The following is a 12994-nucleotide window of genomic DNA, read 5'->3' as shown; positions in this document are numbered from 1 at the left end:
ACACGAGTGAAGAGCAGCAGCAGCGGTTTATGCCGGCGGGCCAGAGGAGACTTGGATAGAAGGAGGGTAGGAACAGCGGACCAAATCTGAAGGTGAGGCCAGGAAGAAGAAGAAGGGGGGAAAACATGCAGGCCTTTGGGATGGAGGCGGGCCCTGGTGTAGAAGTACCCATAGGGAGAGAAAGAGGGGGCCAAATGTGCATATGCTGGACTGAGTGGAGGGTGAGGTGGGTAAGAAATAAAACAGAGGAGAGGGCGAGAGATGGTGGGCAATGGGAGGGAGGGAGGGAAGGAACAGAAAGAGAAAGAAGTTGGACACAAGGGATGGTGTGGAGGGGGGATAAAGATACTGGATAGGAGAGTAGTTGGGAAGAGAGATGGAGAGATGGTGGACCCTGGGGTGGTGGGGAAGAAGGGAGAGATGCTGCATGAAACAACAAAAGGTAGAAAAAATAATTTTATTTTCTGTTTTGTGATTACTATATTTATTTTGTTTACACCACAGAGCTGTTGTGGTGTTGGAGACGTTGTAACCCTATACTTCTACTAAGACTACCGTAATCCTTAGTCACTTAGGGGTCCTTTTATTAAGGTGCGCATTTAGCTTACGCTAAATCGGTTAGCGTACCTTAATTAAAGGACCCCTAATTATCTTAATTAAAAATTTGGCCCATGACTTAGCCTTTTCTTCAGATTTCGGCCCCTTATGTGATAGTTTGACACCCCTGCCTTAGCACATGGGAAAGACCTGTGTAAGAGCACACTAAGGCCATTTTTCACCACAGCTTAGTAAAAGCACCCCCTAGCTAATTATGCCACTAGGAGAATTTAACTTTTTCATTTTTTTTTTTCTTTGCCTTGGGCTCCCTCCTGACTGGATCGTGTGAGGGGGGGAGGGGGGTTGGAGATCGCCGGTCCAGGAGGGCTTGGGCTCCCTCCTGGCTCCATCGGACTCGGGGGAGGGGGAGTTTGGGGATCACGGGGCAAGAGGGCTTGGGCTCCCTCCTCTTGCCCCGATGTCGGCAGGGGGTCGCGGTTCGATGGGGCAAAAGGGCTTGGGCTCCTTCTTGCCTCGATGTTGTCGGGGGGGGGGGTTGCGGTTCGACAGAGCGGGAGGGCTTGAGCTCCCTCCTGCCCGGATCGTTGTAGGGGGGGATTCTGTAACTGATGTTGTTTTTGACACACCGGTTACATAATCCAGCTTTTAGGCGAAGGACTGGCTCCTCCTTCACCTAAAAGCTCTTGTTTTGGACGTTTGGGGCTTAGGCTTTTTTTGGTTGATTATAGGGTGTAAGTTTAGACGTAGTGGTGGTCTGGGCGTTTAAAAAACTGAACGTAGAGGCAGGCAATTATCAAAAAAAACCCTCCTTTTGGATGTTTTTTTTTGATAATGGACATTTTCCCTGCTTCTACTTTCAACGTTTAAGGCCTTAGGCCAGAAGGGAACTTAGACATTTTTTTTTATTATGCCCCTCTAAATATTTTATGGGAGATGAGCATATCATAAAATTGAAGAACTCGGATCATAGGACTTCCTATGATTTAGATATCATTCCAAGTCCACATCCTGTGCTCCATTCTTTAATCATAAATGCTCCCTCCTCCCTCCCTACCTTTTAAATAAACTGTGAGTGCTATCTAAACACTGATCCCTTTTCTAAAGTGTTCGTAGTGCAAGGACCCTTAACACAAACTTCAGGTATTGTCTAAACATTGGTTTCTTTTCATAGAGTATTATCATTACAAAAACAGAGAAGGCAATACTTATCTTCTAATGGGACTAGCCACAACCAGCGCTGACTTATAATAAAAGCTCCCAACACCCTCTTCAAAAACTGTAGGCGTTTCAATCTAAAGTAGATCTTTGGGTTTTTTTCCGCTAACTCTTGTAAAAATCGGCCGTCAAACCTACTTCATGATCTTCAGACCGCTAAATAAATTAGCGACAGCCAGTCATGCAGAGTAGAAATATAGAAACTCAATGGCAGATAATGGCTCATCCAGTGTGCCCATTTCAAATGTTCTGAATTGTCTACTGTTGAAGATAGGATGGAGGGCTCAATGAGCATTTACCGCAGCAATTGTTAGCAAAATGGCTTCCAATCCTCCTACAAAGGTAAATTCTTTTTTTTACCAACTTGAAGTTCTCTTTAAAAATGCTAAATACTCCACCTCTTCTCCCATGAGCATTGGTCTGACCCAGTATGGGATTTCCTATGTTCTTTTCAAATTTCATTTCTCTTTTTCAGGAATTCAGTCCAATAGCAACAAAGTTTATGGTTTCAGATGGTTCTTGACAACATGTTTAAAAACCCTTTTATAGACTGAAAAAATGATCCAGTGTTTTACTGCTTATAGTTTGGTTTATATTTTGGGGTTTGGGGGTTTTCCCTTTTTGTTTTACATTACATTACATTAGAGATTTCTATTCCGCCAATGCCTTGCGGTTCAAGGCGGATTACAAAAGAATTACAAAAAAGGTATTACATGAAGAAGATATCTGGTAATTTCTAGAGGAGATGAAGAGTAGATGAGGTTGTTTTGGGGAATCGGGAAGGTATTGGGAACTGGTAAGGAGCTAGCGGTTTGCAGGAATTTCTTGAAGAGTAGTCTTTATTTCTTTTCTGAATGTTTTGTAGTCTGGGGTCATAATTAGTAGATTGGCGATTTGGTTGTTGAGTTTCACATTTTGTTTTCCATACAGGAAGATGTGGATGGAGAGTCTACCTTTTCGTTAAATATGAACTTCAGCAGTAAAAGAACAAAATTTAAAATAACTACACCAATGCAAAAAGACACGCCACAGGTAATATCATTTAACTTCAAATTGCATTACATTGAAGAAAATAATTAGTAATAGTATAAATATTTACAGATTTTAACTTGATATCAGGAGATATTTGTTAGGTCATTAAAAAAAAAAATGACCTATATGTTGAAGTGTCTAAGAATGCTGAAGAGAAGAACTAGAGCCATGCTAAGAGAGTTCTCTTCTTAGCCTGGTTTAGCATGGACATAACATGGACAGAAACAAGAGTGCTCTTTGAAATTATGAACTGAGGGGACTTATGCTAGGCTCTTTTAGCCCAATAGAGTTGTCTCCTCAAGAGTGGGTCTACCTTGTTTTGGTGGTATAAATGCACTCTGAGGCAGCTTTATCCAGTGCAGAGCATAGAGTGCCATTCCAAATTGTTACCTAGTCACGAAAGGGAAGGGAATAGAAATCCATAGGGAATTTTTCACAGTAATAGAAGAAAGTGTCTGAAAAGAGAGTGCTCAGGTTCTTAGCTGCTTTGATTAGAGGATTAGTGGAAGTAATGATTAATGAAGGAAACCAGGAAATGGTCTGATTAAGAAAGTGAAAGGGTGGATAAGTGACTGATATAAGACCAGAAGACAAAGGAGATGATGGCATCAAGTATTTGTTCTTGAAGGTGGGTAGGGGGTGGTCAAGAGCTAACCAGGTCAGTATCACAAAGAGAGGCCATGCAGTCCTGTGCAGTTATATCCAGAGGGTTTTTATTTATTTCAAATCCATGTTGTCTCACCATTCTAAGAGAGGAGTACATACAATATTCACAGTCCAAAACAAATACAGTGGTACCTCGGTTTGCGAGTAACCCGGTTTGCGAGTGTTTTGTAAGACGAGCAAAACACTCAGCAAACTTTTGACTCGCAAACCGAGCACTGCCCCGATCAACGAGCACTTACAGTCCAGGAAGCGCCATTTCGGGGGATTCCTCTTCCGTCTTCCGGCCAGCCTTCTACATCGGGTGCCTTCCGCAGGTTGGAGGACCTCTGTCTGGGCCTTCATGGCCGTGTGCTGTCCCGCCTGCGCGTTGCGTGTGATGCGCACAGCATCAATCATTAGTGTTGTGCGTGTCGTGCGGGTGGGGCGGCACTCGGCTGCTTGGGCTCGGGTGGGGGCTCTCCAGCATGCGAGGGGCATCCGACGTGGAGGGCTGGCCGGCGGATGAAGGAGGCATCCCTCTGAAGGCACTGCGAGGTTCTCCGGCGGCTGGCATCCCCCCCCCCCCCCCGAAGCGACACTGGGGTTCTCCGGCAGCTGGCACCCCCCCCCCCGAAGTGACACTGTGGGGTTCTCCGGCGGCTGGCATCTCCCCCGAAGTGGCACTGTGGGGTTCTTCTTCAGATGACCGACGGAGGAGACAGCGCTGCAGCACCCGGCACCCGACAGGTATAGACCCCGGGTTCTAGAATGAATCATCTGAGTTTCCATTATCTCCAATGGGGAACTTTGTTTTGATAAACGAGCATTTTGGATTATGAGCATGCTCCTGGAACGGATTATGCTCGTAATCCAAGGTACCACTGTACTAAAAAAAAGAAAAGGCCAGTTCATTCACTCTTTGCTTCAGTCTTAATCTTGGTTTATATTACCGTATTTTTCACTCCATAAGATGCACCTCACCATAAGATGAACCCACCTGTAGAGAAGGAAAAACCAAGAAAAAATTTTTTGAACCAAATGGTTGAACCAAATTTTTGTACTCTGTCCCCCCTCTGGTGGTCTAGTGGTAGGCCGGGACAGGGTACAGGGCATGTCTAGAGGTGGGCATGTCTAATGGTAGACACGCATAGTGGCAGCCAGCCCGCCCCAAACCAGCCCGCCCCCCCCAGCCTCCCCCATACCTTTTTAAATCATCTCCCTGTACTTTTAAATCATCCCCCCAGTATTTTTAGATCAATCATTCCCTCCCAGTACTTTTAGATTATCCCCCCTGGTATTTTTAAATCATCCCCCGTACCTGGTGGTCCAGCGTGTATCCTTCCCTCGCTAGCGGCGCACAGGTCAGGAGCACGGACGTCAGTAGCAAGCTTTCCGCGCTCCCTCTTGGGCCCGCGCTGTTTTCTAAATGGCTTCGTCAGTTCTCACGAGTCCCATAAGAACTGACAAAGCCATTTAGAAAACAGCACGGGCACAAGCAGGAGTGCGGAAAGCTTGCTGATGACATATGCGCGCCCGACCTGTGCGCCGCTAGCGAGAGAGGGATACACGCTGGATCACCAGGGACTGCAGCAGCGGCGACGAAGGAGGAGGAGGCAGCAGAGGGTGGGTAACTGTTTTAAAAGGTGCAGCTACGGTGGCAGCAGCGACGACGTCTGGTGGGTAGGTGGTTGGGTAGGTGTTTTAAATGTTATGGTGGCAGGGAGTTGCAGATATTGTAAACAATTGGAATAGATGTATCTATTGAAAAATAGGAATGAGCATCCCACAATGGATAACCAGAGAGCAATAAAATTTGGGTTTTAGCCACATTTAATTTCAAGTGGCTCTTTTTCATCCACTGTTTTTAAGTTAAACACAATCATAGCATGGAAAAACATTTCTCAAATGATTTTATACACCTAGCAAGAAATCTCAAATTCAGCCCTAAACAATACAGTAACTTGCATAGAGATAACAAGAAAATAGTGAATAATAATGCTGAGTCATGATCCTTGTGGAACATGGTAGTTTGGACGATCAAATATCATCCATCTCCATACAAAACTTCCTCTCACTAAGAAAAGATTCAAACCATTTTATATAACTGTACCATCAAGCCCAATTGCACATAGGTGATAGGGTTGAGCATTATTTCATGACTAATTGTGTCAAATGCCCCAGAAATATGAAGTGTAACCAACAGATACAAAGTACACTTATCAAATTCCACCATTGCAGACAAATCAAGAGAGATGTGATTCAGACAGGGAATGCTCCTGCCTACTTAACAGAATTGGCCACCCTATTCCAGGGTCCCTCCAACAGATATTCCACCAGAAATCTTCACTTAAAGTTCCCAGCAAGCAACAATATAAAGTCTACAAGGCAAATTATCGTATCCATCCAATATCAATTAGCAAAATCCTGGAACCAAGTACAACTTACACTACGATCTTGGTTCAGACAACTTTTAAAAGCATTTCTGTGCCAAGACTGGGAGCCATCCCAGAAGTAACTGAAATGGTAATTGTAAAAGCCCATTTCTAAACTGTCCAGTGCAACTCCTGGGACATAACCATGTGTCAAAGATGACCTACTTAAACTTATAGCTATGTATTTGTAACTGTGTTGATCTACCTGCACTAGGAACTGTATTGAATGTCAAACTGTCTAATGTAACTTCCTGGGTAAAAAATGAAATTACAAAAATAATACAATCATGAATATGGCTGTAGAAATAGCAAGGGTTTTGACTGATTTTGAAAAGTAAGCAGGGCTTCACTAAGATGTAAGTTTAGTAGTAATGTATTCCATAATGCTTTCCAAAATACTGACCCACAACCATGAACAAAATTCCTGTACTCCTCTGGTTTAATATGCCTGAAACTGGGAACTTCTAAAAGATACTGGGCAAGAAAGTGTTCCAGGGAGCCATATTTTCAGCCAGAATTGTGACTTGTGAGCCGAACACCAAAATATTCCCCTACAATGAAGACGTTCCTGGAATCTGTGTTACTGTATGGACCACTGATCCCAGAAACTTCCTCATTGTACCAAACATGGGAAGATTCAGGTTATTTGCTGAGAAGCCACAATTCTTTGCTGATAACATGTCTCCCTGGAACACTTTCTTGCCTAAGTTGGCCCAGGTGCCTAAGGCCCCTCCTGTGGGCAGGGCTTTAGGCACCTGGGCCAATCAGGCCCTAAGGTCCGCCATTCTGCGGATGGTGGGCCTGCCAGGCGGACGGGCTTGGGACCCATCCGTCTGGCCAACTTCTTTGAGGTAAAGGGGGGATGTCACAGGGTCGGTTGTTCAGGGAGCGGTCGTTTGGGTGAGTTTGTCGTGGGCAGGAGGGCCTGGGATCCCTCCTGCCTGTATCTTAGTGGGGGTAGGGGGATCGCTGGGGCAGGAGGGATTGGGCTCCCTCCTACCTCGATCTTCGTTGGGGGGGGTCATCCGGTCTTCAGGCAGGAGGGGTTGGGCTCCCTCCTGCTGCGATCTTTGTTGGTGGGGTCGTCCAGTCTTTGGGCAGGAGGGGTTGGGCTCCCTCCTGTCTGGATCACTACCGGGGAGGATCACGGCAGGAGAGTCTGGCTATCTCTCATACCGCAATAGCGATCCGAAGTGCTGGGACCCGCGGCACTTTGGGGTGAGCATCGCGGCAGGGGAGATGCCTCATCTCTCGTGTCGCGATCCTCACCCCAAAGTGCCATAGTTGACAGCACTTCGGGGGATCGTTCTTGCGGCAGGGGGGATGAGGCATCTCTCCTGCCGCGATCATTGCTGCGGGAGGGAGGGTGATTCTGTAACCGGTATTTTTTGACAGACACCGGTTACAGAATCCAGCTTTTAGGCGAAAGACTGGCCCCTCCTTCACCGAAAAGCTCTTGTTTTGGGCGTTTGGGACTTAGGCTGTTTTGGGGTTGATTATGTGCTGTAAGTGTAGATGTAGTGGTAGTATGGCTGTTTAAACAGCTGAACATAGAGGTAGGCCATTCTCAAACCTCAGTTTGGACATTTGTTTTGAGAATGAACATTTTCCCTGCTTCTACTTTCAACGTTTAGGGCCTAGGCCAAAAGGGGAGTTAGACTTTTTTTTGATTATGCCCCTTTATTATTATGGATGTTATAAGTTGTACTATGGCACAAATGAAAAAATTCCTGTGGTTTGCAAAGTTAAACAACATGTTCTATAAAACCACTAGAACATGAAATAGAGCTGTAAGAGTAATCTTTATAAATATTCTTGAGTATGATTTTTTTTTTATTATTGTTTTTTATTATTTAATTAATGACTTGCCTCAGGAGATGGAGAACGTTTTTATATCAAATAAGCCCTAAATAGGGTGTATGGCTCCATCTCTGAGGCAAGCCACTTCTTTAATAATATTAATTAATTAAATAAATAATTTTTAAAAACAATAAAAAAATCGCACCCAAGAATATTTATAAAGATTATTCTTATAGCTCTATTTCATGTTCTAGTGGCGTTATAAGTTGTAGGAATCTTTAAACAGAACGGTTTTTAGGTTAGATTTAAATTTGTCTAAAGAAGATTGTTCCTGGAGGATTGATTGCAATGAGTTCCATAGAGTTGGCACTGTCACTGAGAAAATCGTTTTGCGCGATGTGTCATAGAATAAATGGCGTAAAGAGGGAATAATTAAGAGACTTGGGCAGATGAGGACAGAGCTTTCAGGGATGGGGTGAGGACAGGGACAAATTTGTTCCCATGTCATTCTCCGTGGACAGCAGGATAAGTCAGCCACACTTTTGGTGACGTCATCTACGTCCCCAATTCGGATTTGCTCTCCCAGAGCTCAGGTGAGGCTTTGGGAGCCTCATCTGAGCATGTGCAGGTAGCCCTATATATACCTGTGCTGACCCTCACTAATTCAGTTTAATTCATCCGCCCTCCCAACGGCCGGATCACAGCTCTCCAAAAAAAAAAAGAAAGAGAAAAGAAGAAGACAAAGAAACCAGAAGAAAAGGGCAATGGAAGCAGAAAAAACCACAGCAAAACCGTGATTCAAGAAGTGCCCGACCTGCAAGAGGAAAATGAGCTCCACGGACCCCCACGAGGTGTGTGTCCGATGCCTAGGAGAGGCTCACCTCATGGCTGCCTGCCCTCAGTGCCTCAAGATGTCCCTGAGAGCCCGCAAAAATCGCCTGCACACGCTTCAGAACCCGGGGGAAGACAAGCAGAAGGGGGAAAAAAATCCCCACCAGCAGCAGGGAAGACACCATCGGCACACCCGACGCCGGAAAAGCCCCCTGGGGAGCCCAATCGGCAGCTGCAGCAAACCCTGCTTACCTGCTAACTAAAGAAACCCAGCAACAGCAGAGTAGGCTGCTTTTAAAACTCTCTGGCTTAATGAGACATTCTCCGTTGGCTGCTCCAAGGCCTGGGTTGAATGCAGAGGCACAGACAGTGGCAAAAACGGCCGAGGGTCTCCTATCCCCTCCGCCAGCCATTTCACAAGCAGAGAGGCAGGTCGGCTCTGATTCTGCTCGACGCCATGCTGCCTGCAGCCCCAGGACTCCAGTGGCTTCGACTCGATCTCAGGTAAGTAACTTCGCTTTCTCTACTCCAAGCCACTTTGAAAATTCTCAAACCTTAGAGAAGGGGGAAGGTAAAGCATGTCTTACTTGCAGATCTGAATTTGAAGTACACAAAAGGGTGACTACAGGATCTAGGAAGAATGCGTCTCTCTTTGCATGGTGTAACTCCACTAGATTATGAGAGGCATGTACCATGGTCTGATCCTGATGTTACTCCTGGAAAATCCTTGCCCAAGGCATTTAAGGGGGTGGAGGTGGATTCAACAAAGGGGGTTAAGCTTGTTAGCATGCACAAACGCATTAGCGCACGCTAACCACTGAAGATGCCCATTATATTCCTATGGGCGTCTTTAGCGGTTAGCATGTGCTAACATGCTTAGCGCCCTTTGTTGAATCCCCCCTTTAATGTCTTTTGCAAGAGTAAATGTAGTTTTTCCTGAAGAGGTAGAAATTCTGATAACACCAATTGTAACATGGGTTTCTGTGAATAAGGCAAGGTTTGTGCTGGCTTTATGTTGGACAAAAATATTAGGCTAATTAGAGGCTGTTTAAAAAAAAAAAAAAAAAAAATTAAGTATATATTAACTAATTAAATAGACAAAGGAACCAGCCAAAAAGAAGACAGCAATTGTTTAAGCAGCTTATCTAATGATGCCTGTGTATATGTCTGGCTAACTCATTAGACACAATAATATAGACGGGGTGTGCTCTAGGACATTACAGGCAATACAATTCCCTAGCCTCCACACTAAATAATCTAATCTAATCTAAGGCTTGGCTTTATATACCGAGACATCATTCCAAGAAACCTTAACTTCTGCCTTAACTGAAAAGGACTTGGGCTCCCGTTAATACCATTTGACTACATCATTGCTCATTCAGCTAAGTACCTGGAGGGACAAGTGATTAACTTTTATACTGCCTGTTTTTGAGGCAGTGGGCTCAAGCATTCGGGGCATTTCAGGACAGTTGATTTCCTGCCTTTCCATTGTTATTTATTTATTTATTTATTGCACATTGTTTGCACTTAATTTTCACTTTAAAGCACACAGGAGCACCCAGATGATGGTGTTTGCCGGCTCTGCTTCTCTAAGCATTAGAGCCGCTCTGTTGAGCTGCTCTTCAGCGCTTTCAATCTCATGCTGAGGGTGCTCCTTATTTAAATTTGAGCTTATTGTGTTATTTAGTGTGGAGGCTAAGGAATCATATTGCCTGTAATGTCCTAGGGCACACCCAGTCTATATTATCGTGTCTTTTAAGCATTTATATATTCTTTTGGGGGGCTTTTTTGCATGGCTAACTCATTAGACAGTTACTACCAGATCCCATAGTCATTTTAACAGTCATTTTTACAAGCTATAAGATATGTTTGCTGTTCAGATTTAAATTATACAACTTATAAGAGCAAAGAGTGTAGCCCTAGTGGCACAAAATGCAAATAATTTAAACAACCGCATTTTTACAAAAAGTTCTTGAATATGCGATGATTGGGCGATGAGGTAGTAGTGTTGGGGTTTTTCCCCTGTTATTGCCTCCATTACTCTGAGCATAAAATTCATTAACAGTTTTATGCAGTTTAAAAACAGTATATTCTGAATACCACTAAGAGTGATTATTTCGTTGAACTCTAGATTTGTGGATAGGCAGGTTATAAATAATTTTAAATAAATAAATACATCCATGATATGTACTTTTAGAAACTGCTAATAAACAGCATAAGATGAACATTTATGCTTTAAAACAATATTTAATCAATAAAATGCAAAGATAAATTAAAATATCAAATGAAATCAAGAAGAGGTAATAAAATTATGCAATGAGATAGCCAAATAAAAACTAAAATAACAAAGGGGCCAGGGAACATGTACTTAAAATGTATTATATATTAGATCTATAAAAACTTACTGTTCTGATGTATCAGTACACAAAAGGTAATTGTAATCGAAGCTCTGGATGTATTTATTAGTAGTTTTTACATGTCCTTATTGTTTTTATTTAGTTTGACTTCTGATGCAGGCCTGTTGGCTGAAACACAATTAGTGTCAAGTCATTTACTGTATGCTTTTATCACAGTGTCATCCAATAAAGTCTGACTGGTGATTGTTTCTGTTGGTTTGCTGTCTACTCCGTTTTTTTTCTGTTGCTGGTGTCTCATTCATGGAGAGGTTTTGTTCTTCTGTTTTATCTTTCTGGTTAACTAATCATTTTTCTCGGAACATTCAGAAAGATTCTTGATGAGTTTAAACTAAACTTTTCATCTATGGCAGGGGTAGGAATCTCCAGTCCTTGAGAGCCGTATTCCAGTCAGGTTTTCAGGATTTACCCAATGAATATGCATTGAAAGCAGTGCATGCAAATAGATCTCATGCATATTCATTGGGGAAATCCTGAAAACCCGACTGGAATACGGCTCTCGAGGACTGGCGTTCCCTACCCCTGATCTATGGTAACTAAATATAAGTTCCAGCTTATGAAGGTGGAAACATATACGGTAATAAAGTATATTAAAGTTACTGGTATATTAAATGTGCCTGGTTGCTGGAAAAAGTCTTCAGGCTGGAGGAAACACAAAACCTCTCCTCACAAGAGAGACCAAACACCCCATGCCATATGTGAAACTGATACCTTTCTCGCCACAGATGTCACCAATCCAGGGGGCTGCTCTCACTGATTAACATGCTGATTAGGCTGTGCTGCATTTCTTGCTCTACCAAGTTAACCATATCTCCAGACATGTCCCTCAGCCAAATGTTTTTTTTAAATTTAGTTGGTATGCTCTGACTTAAAGCAGTCACCAGCAATTCTAGGCTTGGCAGAGGCAATCCAATCACAGGATCCAGAGTTACATTGCTCACTGAAACAATCCACAGTGAACTCTGGACTTTCTTTGCATCAGTGTGACATATTTATTATTTTATTTATTTTAGTATTTATATACTTCTTATAGCCTAAGTGATTTACATTCAATATTTATTAAACATATTGGCCAGTAGGGCATGTAAGGGTTCAGTGGGATAAACCCTAAGGTTAAAAGAAAAATATCCTCCCCCCCAAAAAAAAAAGAAAAAAAAAAAATCAAAAGGGCAAAATAAAATTTGCCGGCAAATGAGGTGTTCTGGAGTAGTGTGGCTCTTCCTAGTCATATTGTTCATTCCCACTCCAGCAGACACTGCTTTTTTCAGTCTGTCCAGCCCTGCCATCTTTCTGATACTGTAACTTACTAATGTCAACTCCAGCATTCACTGTTCCTTTGGCCTTAGACTATGGCTGTTCTTCCTTTTCCTGGCTTTACTCCTGATATATGGTCATCACTCCTGCTCTCAGTCTGGGAATCACTTTACTTACTTGTTCTTCCATACCCAGGTAACTGTTTCTCACTGACCCCATTTTACTGATTCTGATTCAGGCCATTCACCTACCATCAGGCACCAGATAATGAAGGCATCTGGGCAAACTATTTGTATGTTTTCCAGGTTGGCTGTGGATGTTCTTAAATGGAAAGGCCTCAAATTTTTGTATAACGCAACACCTAAAATTGATACTGTTTTTAAGTTTGGATAAATCAAGCAGATCACAGCTTGATTGTTGCAGTTGGCCAGGTCTTGCCACACCTAGGTAAGTGGAACTGACGTTTCAGCCGTCATGCTGTGACACTTTTTTTTTTAATACTCTGAAGAAAGCCACAACTCAATGGCTGAAATGTAAGTTTTGCTTATTTAGATACAATAAGACCTGGACAGTTATAACAGTCATGATGCCAGCTGTGTAAATCTAAGAGAATGTACTATGCCTGAGTTTACTTGATAAACACTTCCTTTTGTCCCAGTCAGCTCCTGGTATAGGTAACTGGGAAAATAGTGACAAAATTCAAAAAGATCTTGGATAAATACAGAAGATCCCTATCTAGTAAAACAAATGACATAAATGGTTGTAATATATATACATAGAGGAGATAATTTGCATGTTCAGCATAGAACTACA

The 12994-nt window shown here is 43.1% G+C and overlaps 1 protein-coding gene across 2 annotated transcripts in view; it reads left to right on the top strand.

The window, feature by feature from the left end:
* Window positions 1-12994, top strand: part of CUL2 (cullin 2) — a 275413-nt gene that overhangs the window by 229664 nt on the left and 32755 nt on the right. For both annotated transcript variants that reach the window (XM_033931518.1, XM_033931517.1), the window contains exon 20: window positions 2704-2805. In XM_033931518.1, the coding sequence (XP_033787409.1) occupies window positions 2704-2805 (102 nt within the window). The remainder of the gene's footprint in view (window positions 1-2703; window positions 2806-12994) is intronic.

This window comes from Geotrypetes seraphini, chromosome 2 (assembly GCF_902459505.1).
Source record: "Geotrypetes seraphini chromosome 2, aGeoSer1.1, whole genome shotgun sequence".
Classification (NCBI taxonomy): Eukaryota; Metazoa; Chordata; class Amphibia; order Gymnophiona; family Dermophiidae; genus Geotrypetes; species Geotrypetes seraphini.
Note: the sequence above shows the minus strand (reverse complement) of the source record. Positions and strands in the feature narration are given on the sequence as shown.